Below are 15,338 nucleotides of genomic sequence, written 5' to 3' on the forward strand. Positions count from 1 at the left end.
GCCCTGTCCAGCCAGCCTTCCTTTCAACAAGAGTTCAAACTCACCTAGCAACTCAATAGATTCATCACATGCTTTATAAATACATATTCACCTTTCTTCACCTATCTGTTCAGCTGCATACAAATTTGTACACAAAGATGATTTGTATGTGTAATTGTGTAATGTCAGATTTTTACATCTGGCGTGCTTCATTAATTTTCATGAAATTTCTTCTATCATACCAGCCTCGATGCAGAAATGAAAGCACACCAGGTGTGGGTCCTCAGGGGAATTTTGCCGAGTTTGTGGATTGGGTGCTGGTGAACTGCGTGTCCCCATGCACCATCTGCTCTGCTGAGGAGGACGTCACCAGCCCCTCTCCAGACCCAGAGCTCAGCCAGCCGTCCACACTGCCCAGGACGGACTTCATGCCTGAGCCCACCGCAGTTTGAGGGCACGGGGGTGAAGCCCAGCCCACATCCCCGCCAGTGTGGATGAGCTGTACCTGGCCTCTGGAAATTATTTAGAGGAATTGGAGGAGGTAATTTCCCTGATTCTCCCATCCCTGGTGGTTCCACCCAGCTCCAAGTCTCACTGTGTCTCCAGAGTGACCGCCCAGCCTCCCTCTCCCGCCTCCTCATCCAAAAACAGCCAGTTCCCCAGCCCCGCCTCTGCTGGTTCCCTTTAGCCCCTCTGCTTCTCCTCTGACTCCTCTCCACGGTGTGGATTTACCTCGGGCCTTCCAGTCTCCAGCTCCACTGAGTAAAGAGGATCCCTCGGCTCTGCTTCCAGCAGCTGATTCAGTCACTTCACCTCGGTCTGTTGACCTAACTGCTATACCTTGGCTCCTCACTTGGCTCCACCATCCACCATCGTCCTTGCGGCTTCACCAGGCTCCCTCTGGCTCCGCCTTGGTCAGACGTCGCTCTGCCTGTGCGACAGACTTCTGATCCAACCGCTGCACTGTCTCTCTCCACCCATTTCGGCTCCATCTGGCTCCGCCTTCCCTCTGGCTCCACCTCAGTCCTCTGGCACCCTGGCTCCACCTCGGACACTCTTTTCTGCAGCTCCGCCTCGGCCTCCAGGATCAATGGTGTCACCCAATCTCACCCAAACCTTGCTCTACGCCTGAGCATAGGGGTCCACTTCCACTGGCCTCGTCTCCGTCAGTTATCGGTCCGGTGTTGTCAGCCAAGTCTCCACTCCACCATGGCTCCTCCCTTCCTCGACTCCGCTGTGGGCCTTTGTCCTGGCTGCTCTCTGGGTCCCAGAGTGGCTACTCCTGCTACTGACTCCTCCCTGGCTCCTTACACCATCATCCCCTCCTTGGCATCTCCCACACCAACGGCTCTTAGTTCCTGCCTTTTACACGCTCGTAATGTCCTCCTCCAGATCCCCAATTGGACTATTACACATGAGGATGTGCCCTCCCAGGGTGTACTGTAACATGAATGTTCTGTTTTAGTTTTGTTTTCACCCTGTTCCCATTTACCTGAGTTTCTATTTAGTTTCTGCAGTTCCTGATTCCACACACCTGTTCTGTTTCTGTTCTGTTCCTCTGGTATTTAAGCCCAGAGTTTCCTTAGCTCATGTTTCTGTATCGTCAATGTTATTGTGGTTGTTTCTGTTTATATCTCCTACAATCTCCTGTGTTTTTCCATTGTGGATTAATTGATTAAAGACAGCCACAGCATGACATTATTATATTATTATCACCATCACTATTAAATACAAATGGTTCACGAGATTACAGCATCATTGGGAGGACAGAATAATAGATAGGTAAATGGGCTTTGTTTGTCACCATAGATACCATGATGTTAAAAAAAATTAACATGATGATATCTATACATGCATTGCATATACAACAATAAAACGGCATAGACATACATTGCATGTACTACAATGAAAGAGATGTGTCATAGTCAACTCTATTATTAAGTCCTACTCTATTTAGTAATAGTTAAGGAAGGAAGGAAGGAAAGAAAGAAAGAAAGAAAGAAAGAAAGAAAGAAAGAAAGAAAGAAAGAAAGAAAGAAAGAAAGAAAGAAAGAAAGAAAGAAAGAAAGAAAGAAAGAAAGAAAGAAAGAAAGAAAGAAAGAAGGAGAAAATGATGATGACAAAGTTATTATCCAATCACCTCTGTAGGTCTAATGCACTTTGGCTGTATTTAGAGATTGGAAATGCCTAGACAGTTTTGTGTGGTTTACATGTGGAATATGATTCCACGTGGAAGCTTTTTAATGCCCCTCTGAGCTGCAGTGTTTTAAGTAATGGACCTATTATAGAGGGTTGTTGGTTTACATCCCACGTTCATCACATTTCCACGTTCCACAGCTGTAGGGCCCTTTAGAGACACTCTTAGCCTAAACAGCTCCAGTAAGGCCACTGTAATGAGAGATGATGATATGGAGACTTGGAAGTGAGAGGACATCTGCCAACTAACTGAATGTAAGAGTGATTTCTTCCACTTTGTATTTACAGCAACATTATTCATAAGAGAGTTTGTGTGTGTGGCTCCATCCTCTGCCTTTGCCACACAAACCCCTCACTAGCCTGTGTAGAAAAACATATCCTTCTCATTGGAGTTTCCTTCTCATTTTCTAGTTTGACATCGCCCTGTAAATCAGTAGGTCTTAAACTTCACTCGCTCTCTGAAAAGACTCTCTTTATCTTCTTAAATCACGGTTGAAATGACACAATGCTTTGTAGGCATTTTCTTATCTCACCCCAGCCTCCTCCTTTGCTCCGTCTGCGTTTTTTATTTCACTGTTCTGAGCAGTCATGCTTATCAAAATCCCCCATTCACTCTTCACTCTCTCTTCACTTTTCTAGAGAGGAATATTTTCCTTACACTCTAAACAGCATGAATTTGTCCCTCAATTTCAATTTATATTCTGTTATTTTGGGTTTGATTACAATTCAGTTTATACAGCATAAAATTTGTAAATACACATGCTGACATTCTTCTTTCAATTTCCTTTTTCCATTTCCACCTCCATTTCATACCATCCTTGGTTTTTTGTTTTTTAGATTGACTGTTTCTGCTGTAATTTGTTTCAGATATTAAAGAGCATAATCTTAAATTGAAGTTTTCAATGTAAAATGGTAAAGATGGTGACCATAATGATGATAATGTCTCTCGCCAGTCTCGTCAGACCCCGGAGGGCGAGTTCCTGCCGTTGGATCAGTGTGAACTGGATGTGGGCTTTGGAACAGGTGCTGACCAACTCTTCCTGGTGTCTCCCCTCACCATTTGCCACGAGATCAATCCCAAGAGCCCTTTCTTCGACCTGTCCCAGCGCTCGCTCATGAACGAGCAGTTTGAGATTGTCGTCATCTTGGAAGGCATTGTAGAGACAACGGGTCAGTCGCATTATTCACTCCACTCTCCATTTCTTTAGGAACATCATTTGGCTTAAGAATGTGATGTCACAAAAGTTCATTTACAATGCAACTTTGCTTGCATCCCCTCGGCCAATTTGCACAGTAATTCTTTTTCTCGTTTTCATGTAAAAATACCTAACCATTACTAAAACAAGATTTCCTTAAGCAAATAAATTAAAATATTTAGGGTCTTTTTTCTTGTAGTATGCATAAATCTTATTTTTTTTATTAAGAACAAAACAATCTAGAGTTCAAAAGTTTTGGGTCGCTAAGATTTTTAAAATATTTTTGAAAGAAGTATTTCATGCTCACCAAAGCTGGCTGCATTTATTTGGTCAAAAATGCAGTAAAAACAGTAATATTGTGAAATATTTTTACAATTTAAAATAATTGTTTTCTTTATGAATATATTTCAATCATGACAACTCAGAATATTTTTAGCATGTTATTGGCAATGTTCATGGTTTGGTTTTTGCAAACTCGATCTGCTACACTGCTGCTGTTGATTATTGCTGCAGATCTAGGCAGGTGGAGCTGGGGAGGTGGAGGATTTCAGAGGAACTCTGCATGCACGCTGCAAGACTAGCATACAGCAAAAAATGAACCAGACTATTTAAATGTTGAGCAGGCAATCTCATTGGCTGCAGGATCAACAGTGGCCAATCAGCTTGTTCCATGCGGTAATGATGTGATTGCTTGCAGTTTGCATAAAGGACCAGCCTATGCCCTCTAGTTTCACGACTGAACTGGATATTTTAAAATGTAATTTATTCCTGTAATGGCAAAGCTGAATTTTCAGCATTACTCCATTCTTGTCACATGATCCTTCAAAAATCATATACTTAGATGCTGATTTGCTGTTCAATAATCATTTCTTATTATTATCAATGTTGAAAACAATTGTGCTGCTTAATATTTTTTTTTGGAAACCATGAAACATTTTTTTTTCAGGATTCTTTGATGAATAGAAAGTTCAAAAGAACAACATTTTTTTTTAAATATAAATGTTTTGTAACACTATAAATATCTTTACTGCCACTTTTGATCACTTTAATGTTCTTTCTGAACAAAAGCAAAAAAAATCTTAGTGTCCCCAAACTTTTATGCCAATGCAAATTTCATTTTCTCAAGATGAATTCTCTGAAAACAAGTACGTCTTATGCAAAGTCTTATGCAAATTCTCTGCTCAAGTAAATTTATTTTGTTTTAATGATGTTTTGATGTATTTTGGAAACCATGACACAATTACTAATTAAGAAAAGGATTTTTTTAGCAGTGTTTATTTATCATCATTCATCTTCATTTATCAAATTGAAGTGAACATATCACTTTTCCCACACTTACCTTCTAAACTTGATAACCTCTCTCTATTCTTCCTCACATCCCTCAGTCCTGGTTTTCCATCTGAATGGACATAATATACAGTCAGGTCAGTTGGGGTGTCGAGTGGTTTGTAATAAGGTGTCTTTCTGATTGCATTCATTCAGGTCTGTGCTTTAGCAATGCTGTTAACTGTGCCTTGTGCATAATACGTTTTTTTTTCAGTCACATGCTTGTCAGTTTGAGGTATGAGCTTCAGACCTCGCTCGAGGTCAATCGGTTCCTGGTGTTTTTTATGCAGGCAGAGTGTGAGGAAGAAAGGCAAAATGGGATTTTCTTTGGAGGATGTAAGAGGAGTAGGAAGACGACAGCAGCTATTTTTCTCATTTCATTTTTAGTGGTGTTTTCTAAACATCACTATTACTTTTACTCATATTTAGGGTTAGTGATTTGACATTTTTCCTATAACCATAAGAATTAAACTTTGACATATAGCAAGAGTGACACCTCAAATCATTGGGATGATGAATGCTATTAATTACATTTCCAAATAATAGGATTTTTCTCACAATAAAATGAATTTAAAAATACAATAGATTTAAATTGAAGGAGTGACTTTATATGGACCAGATTAGAGGCTTGAGCCAGTAAGCGACCTTATTTTTGTATCATTTACGCACTATTTTAGGATTCATTAATGTTGAATAATATGATTTTTATATTTTTAATTTTCATATTTTCACAAGGTTTAGTCATTTTATTATGTGATTTTTGTCATTTTTATTGTTGTTTTTTATTTATTTCTGTTTAGCTTTAATTTATATTTCAGTTTTATTTTTAGGATTTTCAGTTCTTCAAATTAAACTTATTTTATTTCAGTTAGTTTCCAAGGCAACATTTCTAATTTTCATAAAGGTTTTTTAAAGTGTATAAGTTAAAGTGTATAAATATTTAGATTTTATTTCAGCTTTACTTTGATTTTTAGCAACTTTAGTTAGCAACAACAACAACAACAACACTGGTAAATGATAAAAACTTGGAATACCTTAGCAACCGCATAGCAACTCCCCGGAAAGCACTGACATTTTTATCAGAAAATTATTTTTGAATTCTTTTTGTGACTTCTTTCACACCTTATAACCTTTCAGAAGAAATTGAATTCAGTTATTAGTTGTTTTATTGTAAATTACCTTTGATAAAATGGAAACACCATGCAGGGGGCCTTTCAATTTGAACTCTCGCTCTATCAGAGAGACGATGTGAGATGGAGACAAAGCGAGGGAGGATATTACATTACAATGTGTCAGCAATGCTCATTATGCAGCTGTTACAGCAGTGATAGACACAAAACGTATCAAGCATATCAGTGCACACCAGAGGAAGACTCCTGTTAAACCATCTATTCATTTACTTACTCTTTTAATTCAGTAATTAATTTCTTGTCAGGCCAGTAACGGGGCAAACAGTCATGTGGTGATTTTACCACCCTGCTGTTGGGGAGCTGAGGTCTATCATGTACTCATAATTGCTTATTGATCCACTGAAGCCCTGGACAAAGACAGGATAGGAATGTCAAGTTAATCATTTTACAGACTCAATATTACAAGACAAAGCTACAGCTCTGTATTTCTTTTACGGCAGGGCTTTGCATGAACTTTTGCACCTCACAGAATCAAAATGACTCACTTTAATTTGCATCTTCTCTTTGTATACCCTAATAAGAAATGGCAAAGAACGAAATATATGTGCAATTTGGTTAAATAGACTTAATGCAAGTGTGAAATAGGCTTTCTTTAATCAATGCCATAGATCAGACTAGAGACGAAAGACAGACCCTAATTATGTATGCCGACAGAGTATTGCGCAATCAAGAGTCTTACTGTGAAGACTGTGAAATGTGTCTTGCTATAAATAAGAGCTTAAAAAGCTGCTTTCAGCACAGTGAAGCGATTGATACATTCGCAAAATTTTGTCCAGCATTGATCCATCATTTAAGCCTTTAGCTGAAGCCAGGCCACCCCACTGCTCCTACTCTGCACGGCCACTCCGGCAGCAAAATATGGAATTGTCAGTGTGATTAATGTCACATAAACTGGTTTAATTACATGGGATGATGTAGTGCCAGCAGAAATGCTCACAAAGCGAGTTGTTGGGATTTTCATCCCTCATTTTTGAGGCTTGTTCATGTTTTAGGGGCTGCTAATTAGTAGGCTATCTTTAATGATAATTATTTAATCATGAGCAGACCCACACAGGAGCTCTGCAGACTTGGAACACCTTTCACTGATGAAGTTACATACAGATCCCCTACCCATGCATATTTATTTATTATATATTTGACAAATTTGATGCTTTAAGTTATCTGTAATACTCTCAAGCGCAGTTTAATGGAAATAGTTTTAATGAAGCCACAGCAGAATTAGCCATTATGCTGCAATGGGCAGGACTGGTGTTTAATTCAAGAACGATTCAACGTTTTTGCACGAAACGTTTGAGTGAGGATGTGTGTTTGACTGATAGGAGTATGACATCAAAATACCACGAAGCCGCCTGCTCTCTAATCGCTCTCACGGTACTTTGATGTCATACACAGCTCTACGCAGCGCCACTTTAAGTCCAACACACCTAATGATTTCGTTCATGAATAAATCAGTGTTTTGAACAAATCACTTGAGCGGAAGATTCAATGACTCACTCGTATAACTGCATGTTTTGTTCATTAATGAACCAGTGTTTTGAACAAATCGTTGAGTAAATGATTTAATGACTTATGATCACTTATTTTGTTCATTATAGGTATTGTAGGTAGGAATTTTATTTAAAAAAAAAAACTTTTTTCCAAATTTGTTTAAACTTGCTGTATATATCAATGCATAATTAAAATGTAAGTACTCTGAAAAAGAAAGTATAAAAATCGAGTGTCTGTAGACCTCTCACGACTGTTTTAAAGACAGCTAATTATTTCTATTCACTCCACCCCCTCCCTTCTGGGCTCCTTCCAAAGCCACGCCCCAAAAACACATGAACGCGCGACTCCGACCGCTGAAGACGCATTATTTACCTGAAACGAGAGGAGAGGAAGGAGTGCAGTGCATGTAGTGACATCATGTCAGAATCACATGTAATAAAAAAATCTAACTTTATCATTATGAAGATAAACAAATAATATGTATTTTAGTACTCACTATCAAGCGAGCATATTGATATTGGTAAAGTTTAAAATATATATTAATTGATTCGCTAACGAGCTAGTTATCTATAAGGCAAAGCTAAAAAAGGTTGCATGATACACGTTTTTCCATTGCCATCATTTACACTGTGATGAAGATGAATTTCGTGTAACATTCACAACATATATGGTGTTCGAGGACAGATCCGGGGTCGAGGGCGAAGCAGAGGAGGTCGTCACAAGGCGTCACTTTTCAGCCCCTTGAGGTCTCTCAGTTCGCCATCGCTGGAAAGCCACGCCGATATTGACACGCGTTTTATTTCGTTGTTTATCCAAAGACTTTTTGTTCATTACCTTTTCTAGTAACGTTACTGTCTTCCTTTTTTTGCCTGGTTTGTCTTCGCGAACTGCATATGTGAATTTTGATTGATCTTTCTCTGCCATTGTTTTGCTATTCCTAGGTTCCGTGCCTCTTGAATTCCTCAAATCAAACGGATACGCGCAAGTGGGCAGGTCCTGTGTGGCAAAAGGGTGGTTGCCATGGTTGCGAGAGAGTGACAGTCGCCTAAGCCAATCCTTTGTTTTGTCCCGGATGGAAATAATGAGCTGTGTTTAGTGCAGATTAAACGGTCTAGAGTCACTCGATTTTTATACTCTTTTTATCGGAGTACTTACATTTTAATTATACATTGATATATACAGAAAGTTAAAACACATTTGGAAAAAAGGTTTTTATAAAATTCCTACCTACAATACCTTTAATGTATCAATATTTTTGAATGAATCAATTAAATGAATGATTCAGTTACTCATTCATAATCACTTGTTTCATTCATGCACAAATCTGTGTTTTCAACAAATCACTTGAGTGAATGCCTGAACAATGCATTACACTGCAAAGTTTAAACCCTAATGCTCAAAATAATTAATTGGTTTGAGTAGTGTAAACTTAAATTAAACAAATTAGTTCAATCAAATTAACTTTTATAACTTTCTTTTTCTTATGAGTTCACAAAACGGACACATTTTAATTCATCCGAATTGTGTAATTGTTTTGGGTTTTATGAACTTGATTCTTTTAATTTAGGCAAACTTAAATTGAACTGAAACTTGGCTGGGATTTATATTTCCCAGCATGCTTTGCCATGACACTCGAAAGGGAGAGTAAATGCTAAAATTTACTTAAATTTCATGTAACTCATTACCCAAATTTTCTTTTGAGTTTTACCATCTTAATTGGGTTTACAGTGGCAATACTTGATTCGGTTTACTTGTTTCAGTGAGTAAATTAGTTCAATGCCCCACTCATAAATATAGTCATTTGTCACCAACTACTGGCAATGTAACCAGCAGAAAAAGACACTGAAATATCCCCACCACTACACAGACTGACAGTCTCAGCCAATAAAATTTGAGGACTGGAACTATTTCATAATAGAAGCATATACCTTTTTTTAACACCATTCTGTTTGAAAAGACACAAATGCTACTTCAGCATAACAGAATACATTTTTTATCTCTATTTTGATTTATTGGTTTATCCCCATGAAAATAATGACAGAATTACCCTGCAGAAAAACAACAACAATGCATTCTTGAGGAACACCAATTGCTTAGTGATTGCTGTATTGATTTCATCGAGGAGCAGATTGGGTTTTCAGTCTTCCTGGCCGGGTTTGTAAGCGAAAGAGCAAGGCTGTGTAAAGCTATGGCTGGGCTGTGTTTATGACTCACTGAATGGCCCTCTGGCTGAATTATGGTTGCAGGAGTCTTAAAACTCTGCCTTCTCACGCACATTATGTACTGAGAGTCTTTCAATCACATTCTAGGAAGACAAAGGAATAGGACAGTATAAATCATTCTCATGGCCAGGCCAACCTGCCAATGAAAGCCACCTTATCTGAAATACGTTTCAACCGTTCAACCTTTCTTCTCTATTGTAATGCTTGTTTATTATACGCCGTCTCTCACAGGTATGACATGTCAGGCTCGTACCTCGTACACGGAAGATGAGGTGTTGTGGGGTCACCGCTTCCTGCCTGTCATGTCTCTGGAAGAGGGCTTCTTTCGTGTGGACTACTCCCAGTTTCACAGCACCTTTGAGGTGCCCACGCCACCCTACAGCGTGAAAGAATACGAGGAGAAATCCTCGCTCCCCTCTCCCCTGCTCACGCCGCACCGCGAGAAAGGGTTTTCCATGGACTGCCTGGAAACAGGTGAGGAAAGGGCGCATCCCGGAAGCGCTTCTTGCAAGCTGCCCAGTAAACTCCAGAAAATGAGTTCGTCTGGCAGAGAAGATCTGCAGAGGAAGGCGCTACGCTTGAGCTCGCAGCACTCCGAAAAGGCTTCGAGTACCGGGGACCTTCCTCTTAAACTACAGCGGCTCAGCTCTAGTCCTGGGCAGGTTGACGGAGAGGCACGATTCCACCTCAAAGCCCTAAAGGTGGGTTTCCAGCCCATGGCCTTGTCCACTGGAGACCTTCACCAGAGGAGTCTGCCTCCCACCCCAGTGGTCGTCCCCACACACCAGCACGCTCCTCCACACACGCCTGGTGGCCGAATGGAGGACAACCTGCCTGCCAAATTAAGGAGGATGAATGCAGATCGCTGACCTGGAAGTGCTTCTGGAACTTTGTACTGATCTAAGAGCAGTGTTTACGGTTTATTTACGATGAGCACAACTACATCCAGATTAGGGCAAAATTATTGTTTTGTTCTGAACTGAACAAGGACTCTTGTAGAGTAACGGTAATGTGAACTTTCTGACTGCACAGTGAATGAATTTTTGCATTGGCTTGACCTGCAAAAAAAAAAATATTAGTGTATTTTGAATTAGTATTTATTGACTTCTTTCACGGTAAATTATCTAAAAATCCATAAAAACAAAACATGTTTTAAAAGTTAAAATATCTAAAGATAGTGGAAACAAAATTAATTTAAACTATTTTTTTTAAAAAAAACTTGAAATGAGATAAATTTACTTGATAAACATGACTTAAATAACATTTTTTTTATACGGTATATAAAGTACCATTCAAAAGTTTGGGGTCATTAAGATTGTATTAACTTTTTTTTAAAAGAGAAATTAAAACTTATTCACCAAGGATAAATTAAATTGATCAAAAGTGACAGTAAAGACATTAATGTTACAAAAGTAAAGGCTTTTTAACTTTCTGAAGAAATGTTTCTTGAGCATCAAATCAGCATATTAGAATGATTGATGAACATATGATGATTTCTGAAGGATCATGTGACACTGAAGACTGGAGTTATGATTCAGCTTTATCATCACAGGAATAAATCACATTTTAAAATACATCTCAATAGGAAACAGTTATTTTAAATTGTAATAATATTTCAAAATATTACTGTTTTACTGTATTTTTGATCAAATAATTGCAGCCTCTGTAAACATAAGATGCTTCTTTTAAAAACATTTAAAAATGTACTGACTTCAAACGATACCTTATATTATTATTATTATTATATTATATCTTGAATGTAAGTATATATACTGGTAGATTTCTTTCATCACTTGTTTTTGTTTGTTTATACTTTGAATTGTCAGTGCAATGCAAAGGTCATGGGTTCAATTCCCAGGGTAAGCAAGTGATTTATCAAAACTGATATAAAAAAACCTAAATCCATTGCAAGTCACTTTAGATAAAAGTGTTTGCCAAATTCATAAAAAATACAGAGAAAAAATACACCTATATTAAAGCTACATTCTCTGTAAACAAGTCTTAGGGTCTTAACATCTCATGCATTTGGATTTACAAGTAAATTTATGTTTTACTCAAACTGAATTTTCAATGATTTTTAGATATTTTAACTGGAAAAGTAGGCAAAATTACTTAAGAATATGATGTTTTGCAGTGTGAGAACTAGTTGGAGGTATAGATTACTAGTAGAAAGCATGAGAGATGGCATTGAGTTTTTATTTTCTTTGTCAATCGTTTTGTTTGTTTGTTTGTTTGCTTGTTTTCTTTGAGAAAGCACAAAACTCTGGAAGTACTGTGATTTGATTTCTCTGTTTACTGGTGGCTAAATGGTCGCCCAGTGTCTTTCACTCGCACACTTAGAAATGTCACTATTACAAACAATTACGTATGTGCATGCCTACTTCTCATCTCTAGCTATGTATCATACAACCCTCTGGTATCCTTAGTTACAATGAATAAATTCTATTTATAAAGCTGCAACATGGTGTCTGTGTAGTAGCCTGTCTGTCTACTACAGAAGAGTAAGAGACATATGAATTCAGTTTAATGTCTTAAGAAGGGCTATAATTACGGTGGCCGAGAGAGCTCAACGCGCTGCAACTGAAGAAAACACATGCAAATAGAAGAAAACACATGCAAATAGAAAACAACGCGTGCAAATAGAAAAAAAACACATGCAAATAAAATAAAACGCATGCAAATAGAAAAAAAACGCGTGCAAATAAAAAAAACACACGCAAATTAAGAAAACATCTTCATCAGTTTCACAACACACGTGTGCTCCAAATACTCACAACACCACCAAATACATAAACGCGCTGCAAATAACACAGAGCACAACGGAAATGTTTCCAGGGGAACCAAATAAGTGACGAACCCGGCTGGGACGTGCTGGCATATCCATAAATCTATGCGTGCTGGTGCTTACAGCTTAAAATTATACTTTATTTATTTGTGCAAAACATACAGAGATTACATTTTTTATGACATACAACTTGTATACAATGTACAAAATGTATTAACAATATTTTCAATGTCATCAGAATACAAATGAGAAAAGAACAATGAGCTGGAAACTAAAATAAATAAATAAAAAAGATAAAGAAGAAAAACATGAAGGAAAGATATTTATCTTTAGATCATACACTGTACAATTTGTTTAATGTTATTACATTTACATAAAGAAAAGTTTTGTAAGAAATGTTAGGTAATGTAGGGTCCAAAATTTTAAAGTTGAGACACAATATAACACATATTTTAAAAGCTTTTTTTGTAAACTAAAAATAAAAATGTATTTGCATCCGTTATGTTAACAGCATTATATTTCTGTCGTAAGACCAGCTGATGGACACCGTGCTGCGTTGTCATGGGAACATCCCAGGTGAAAATACTGAGGAAATTACGTTGTCTTTAGTTGCTCCCTTCATCAAGTGCGCTCCACACGGCTGCCTAACAGCACACTAGAGCCTTGCTCACTCCAAAGGGGCTCTCAAGGGGGTAATCCATCGACCGGATGTTGAAGTCGGCCGGGTGCCGCCATGTTGTAGCAGAACTTCACTTGCGTTAGCATTTCCATTGAATCCCATTCATTTTGGCGTCACTTTGACAGCGAATAACTTTACATCTGAGGCGTTTAAAGACTCCATTTGTCCATTATTTATTTCTAAAGAAACACGACAATGTATAAAGGGCTCCATTACCTTCTATGTTACATTATGGCCCCGTAGAATCAGATTTAGTAAAAATAGGCTAACGATTGCGTCATAACCACTCGACTCTCTGTCGCGCTGTACAGAAATTACCGTACAGACAGGATGAGAAGCTCGCAGGCAATCGGGGGGACGCCCCGTCAAGGGAGAAGCCCATAGATAATGAGTCCATAAAAGCAACGGAATACTTACTCCTGCTCACTCACGCCAAAGAACTCTTTGCTCAAGTTCCCCCTCTCTGCAAGATTAACGTTGGCAGTTTTCACGCACAGCTACTAGAAGATTAACGTCTGTCAGACAGGTTGCACGCGTCATCAAGCTTAGTTTGAGTCGGTTTGAGTCTGCGCGTCAGGAACGGAAGTGCTCAAAAATCGCTAAAAATGGGCTTCAACTGTCTCAACTGAGTTCCAATGAGATCGCTCTGTCCACTTCTTATACTGTCTATGGGGGCTCTGCAATCTGCCCTTCGAAGGGAGTATGGCATAGGGAAGCTCACGAGCAATAAGCACGTCCCAGCCGGGTTCGTCACTTATTTGGTTCCCCTGGAAACATTTCCGTTGTGGTCTGTGTTATTTGCAGCGCGTTTTCTGTATTTGGTTGTGTTGTGAACTTTTGCAGCGCGTTTCCTTATTTGGAGCACACGTGTGTTGTGAAACTGATGAAGATGTTTTTTTTTAATTTGCAGGTGCTTTTTTCTATTTGCATGTGTTTTTTTCTATTTGCATGCGTTTTTTTCTATTTGCACGCGTTTTTCTCTATTTGCAAGTGTTTGCTTCAGTTGCAGCGCGTTGAGCTGTCTCGGCCACCGTATATAATACATCTCTGGTACATACATCTGACTTTGAGTTTAGTCTGTAAAATGCTCTTTTTAATTTCAAGTCCATTTCAAGTCTAAACAACTTGCTCATTAATAATGTTACAGACCCTGGTACTTTAATAAAAAAATTAATGCATTTGTAGAATTGTTTAATGACCACTGAATTTGTCACTAGCAGAGAGAGAGAGAGAGAGAGCTTATGTAACAAATCATCAAATGGACACAATGCATTCTTGAGGATACATGACATGAAAACTGATGTAAAATAGCTTCCATCAGAAAATGGAATTCATAAATTCAGTCAATACATTAAACGCTGACGCTGTCAGGATGAAATCATTAGGCTGGTGACATATTCATATTCAAACAATCTTTCTGCCACCTTGTTTGATGCATGGGGTGACATTTTGATGTTCTAATCATTACCCGTAGAGAAAAATAAACACATTAAATGACCATTTTGTCTAAAAACGATCCATTAGGACCTTTTACTGTGATTGGTTGAGAGGATCATCACTTTGGGCTTTACTGGTGATTGAATGTGTAGTGATTGGTTGACAGAGTAAGTAATTAGAGGAGTCACACACAATAGAAATGAAAGGACAAGGAAATAAAAATAGTGTTAAAATAGCAATATTAGTAGGGTCAATGATGTAAATGATAAATCATTTAAAAATCTTCTTAACACTTTTTGAAATGTATTTTTTATTTATGCCTGTTTGATACATGAATTTGATTAATTTGATATATTTTCAGCAAGTGTATTGATTAAACAACTCTAAATATGTCAAGTGTTTTTACTATTAATCATTGATTACACTTAAGTTTGACACATGCTCATCTTTTTTTTCAATAGATAAAACAAATCATAAATTAAGAAAGCTTTCAAGTCAACTTATTTCAATTCAGACATTGAGAACATTTATTACTAATGTGTATTCAAGTCAATCTCAAGTCAATTTTTATTACATTTGAAAAAAATGAGCATCACATTATTAGCTCAAAAAAAGAAAGAAAGAAAGAAAGAAAGAAAGAAAGAAAGAAAGAAAGAAAGAAAGAAAGAAAGAAAGAAAGAAAGAAAGAAAGAAAGAAAGAAAGAAAGAAAGAAAGAAAGAAAGAAGTTTCAGCACCATGGACAGGGCTCTGTGATCACTGTTTGAATGAAAAAGCCTGTCCATTTAGCACCTCTGCTCTGCAGAAAATAAGCGAGAGAGAGAAAAGCTGAGAAGGCTTGA

The 15,338-nt window shown here is 37.9% G+C and overlaps 1 protein-coding gene across 1 annotated transcript; it reads left to right on the forward strand.

The window, feature by feature from the left end:
* The first annotated feature begins 1,188 nt into the window (after positions 1–1,188).
* On the forward strand, positions 1,189–10,677 carry LOC130072681 (G protein-activated inward rectifier potassium channel 1-like). The gene is made up of 3 exons (XM_056237893.1): positions 1,189–1,414; positions 3,094–3,345; positions 9,829–10,677. The coding sequence occupies exons 1-3, from the start codon at positions 1,189–1,191 to the stop codon at positions 10,464–10,466; spliced, it is 1,116 nt and encodes a 371-aa protein (XP_056093868.1). The 3' UTR covers positions 10,467–10,677.
* The last annotated feature ends 4,661 nt before the right edge of the window (positions 10,678–15,338 follow it).

Source organism: Rhinichthys klamathensis, unplaced genomic scaffold (assembly GCF_029890125.1).
Source record: "Rhinichthys klamathensis goyatoka isolate OS25496 unplaced genomic scaffold, OSU_Roscu_1.1 h1tg000503l_1, whole genome shotgun sequence".
Classification (NCBI taxonomy): Eukaryota; Metazoa; Chordata; class Actinopteri; order Cypriniformes; family Leuciscidae; genus Rhinichthys; species Rhinichthys klamathensis.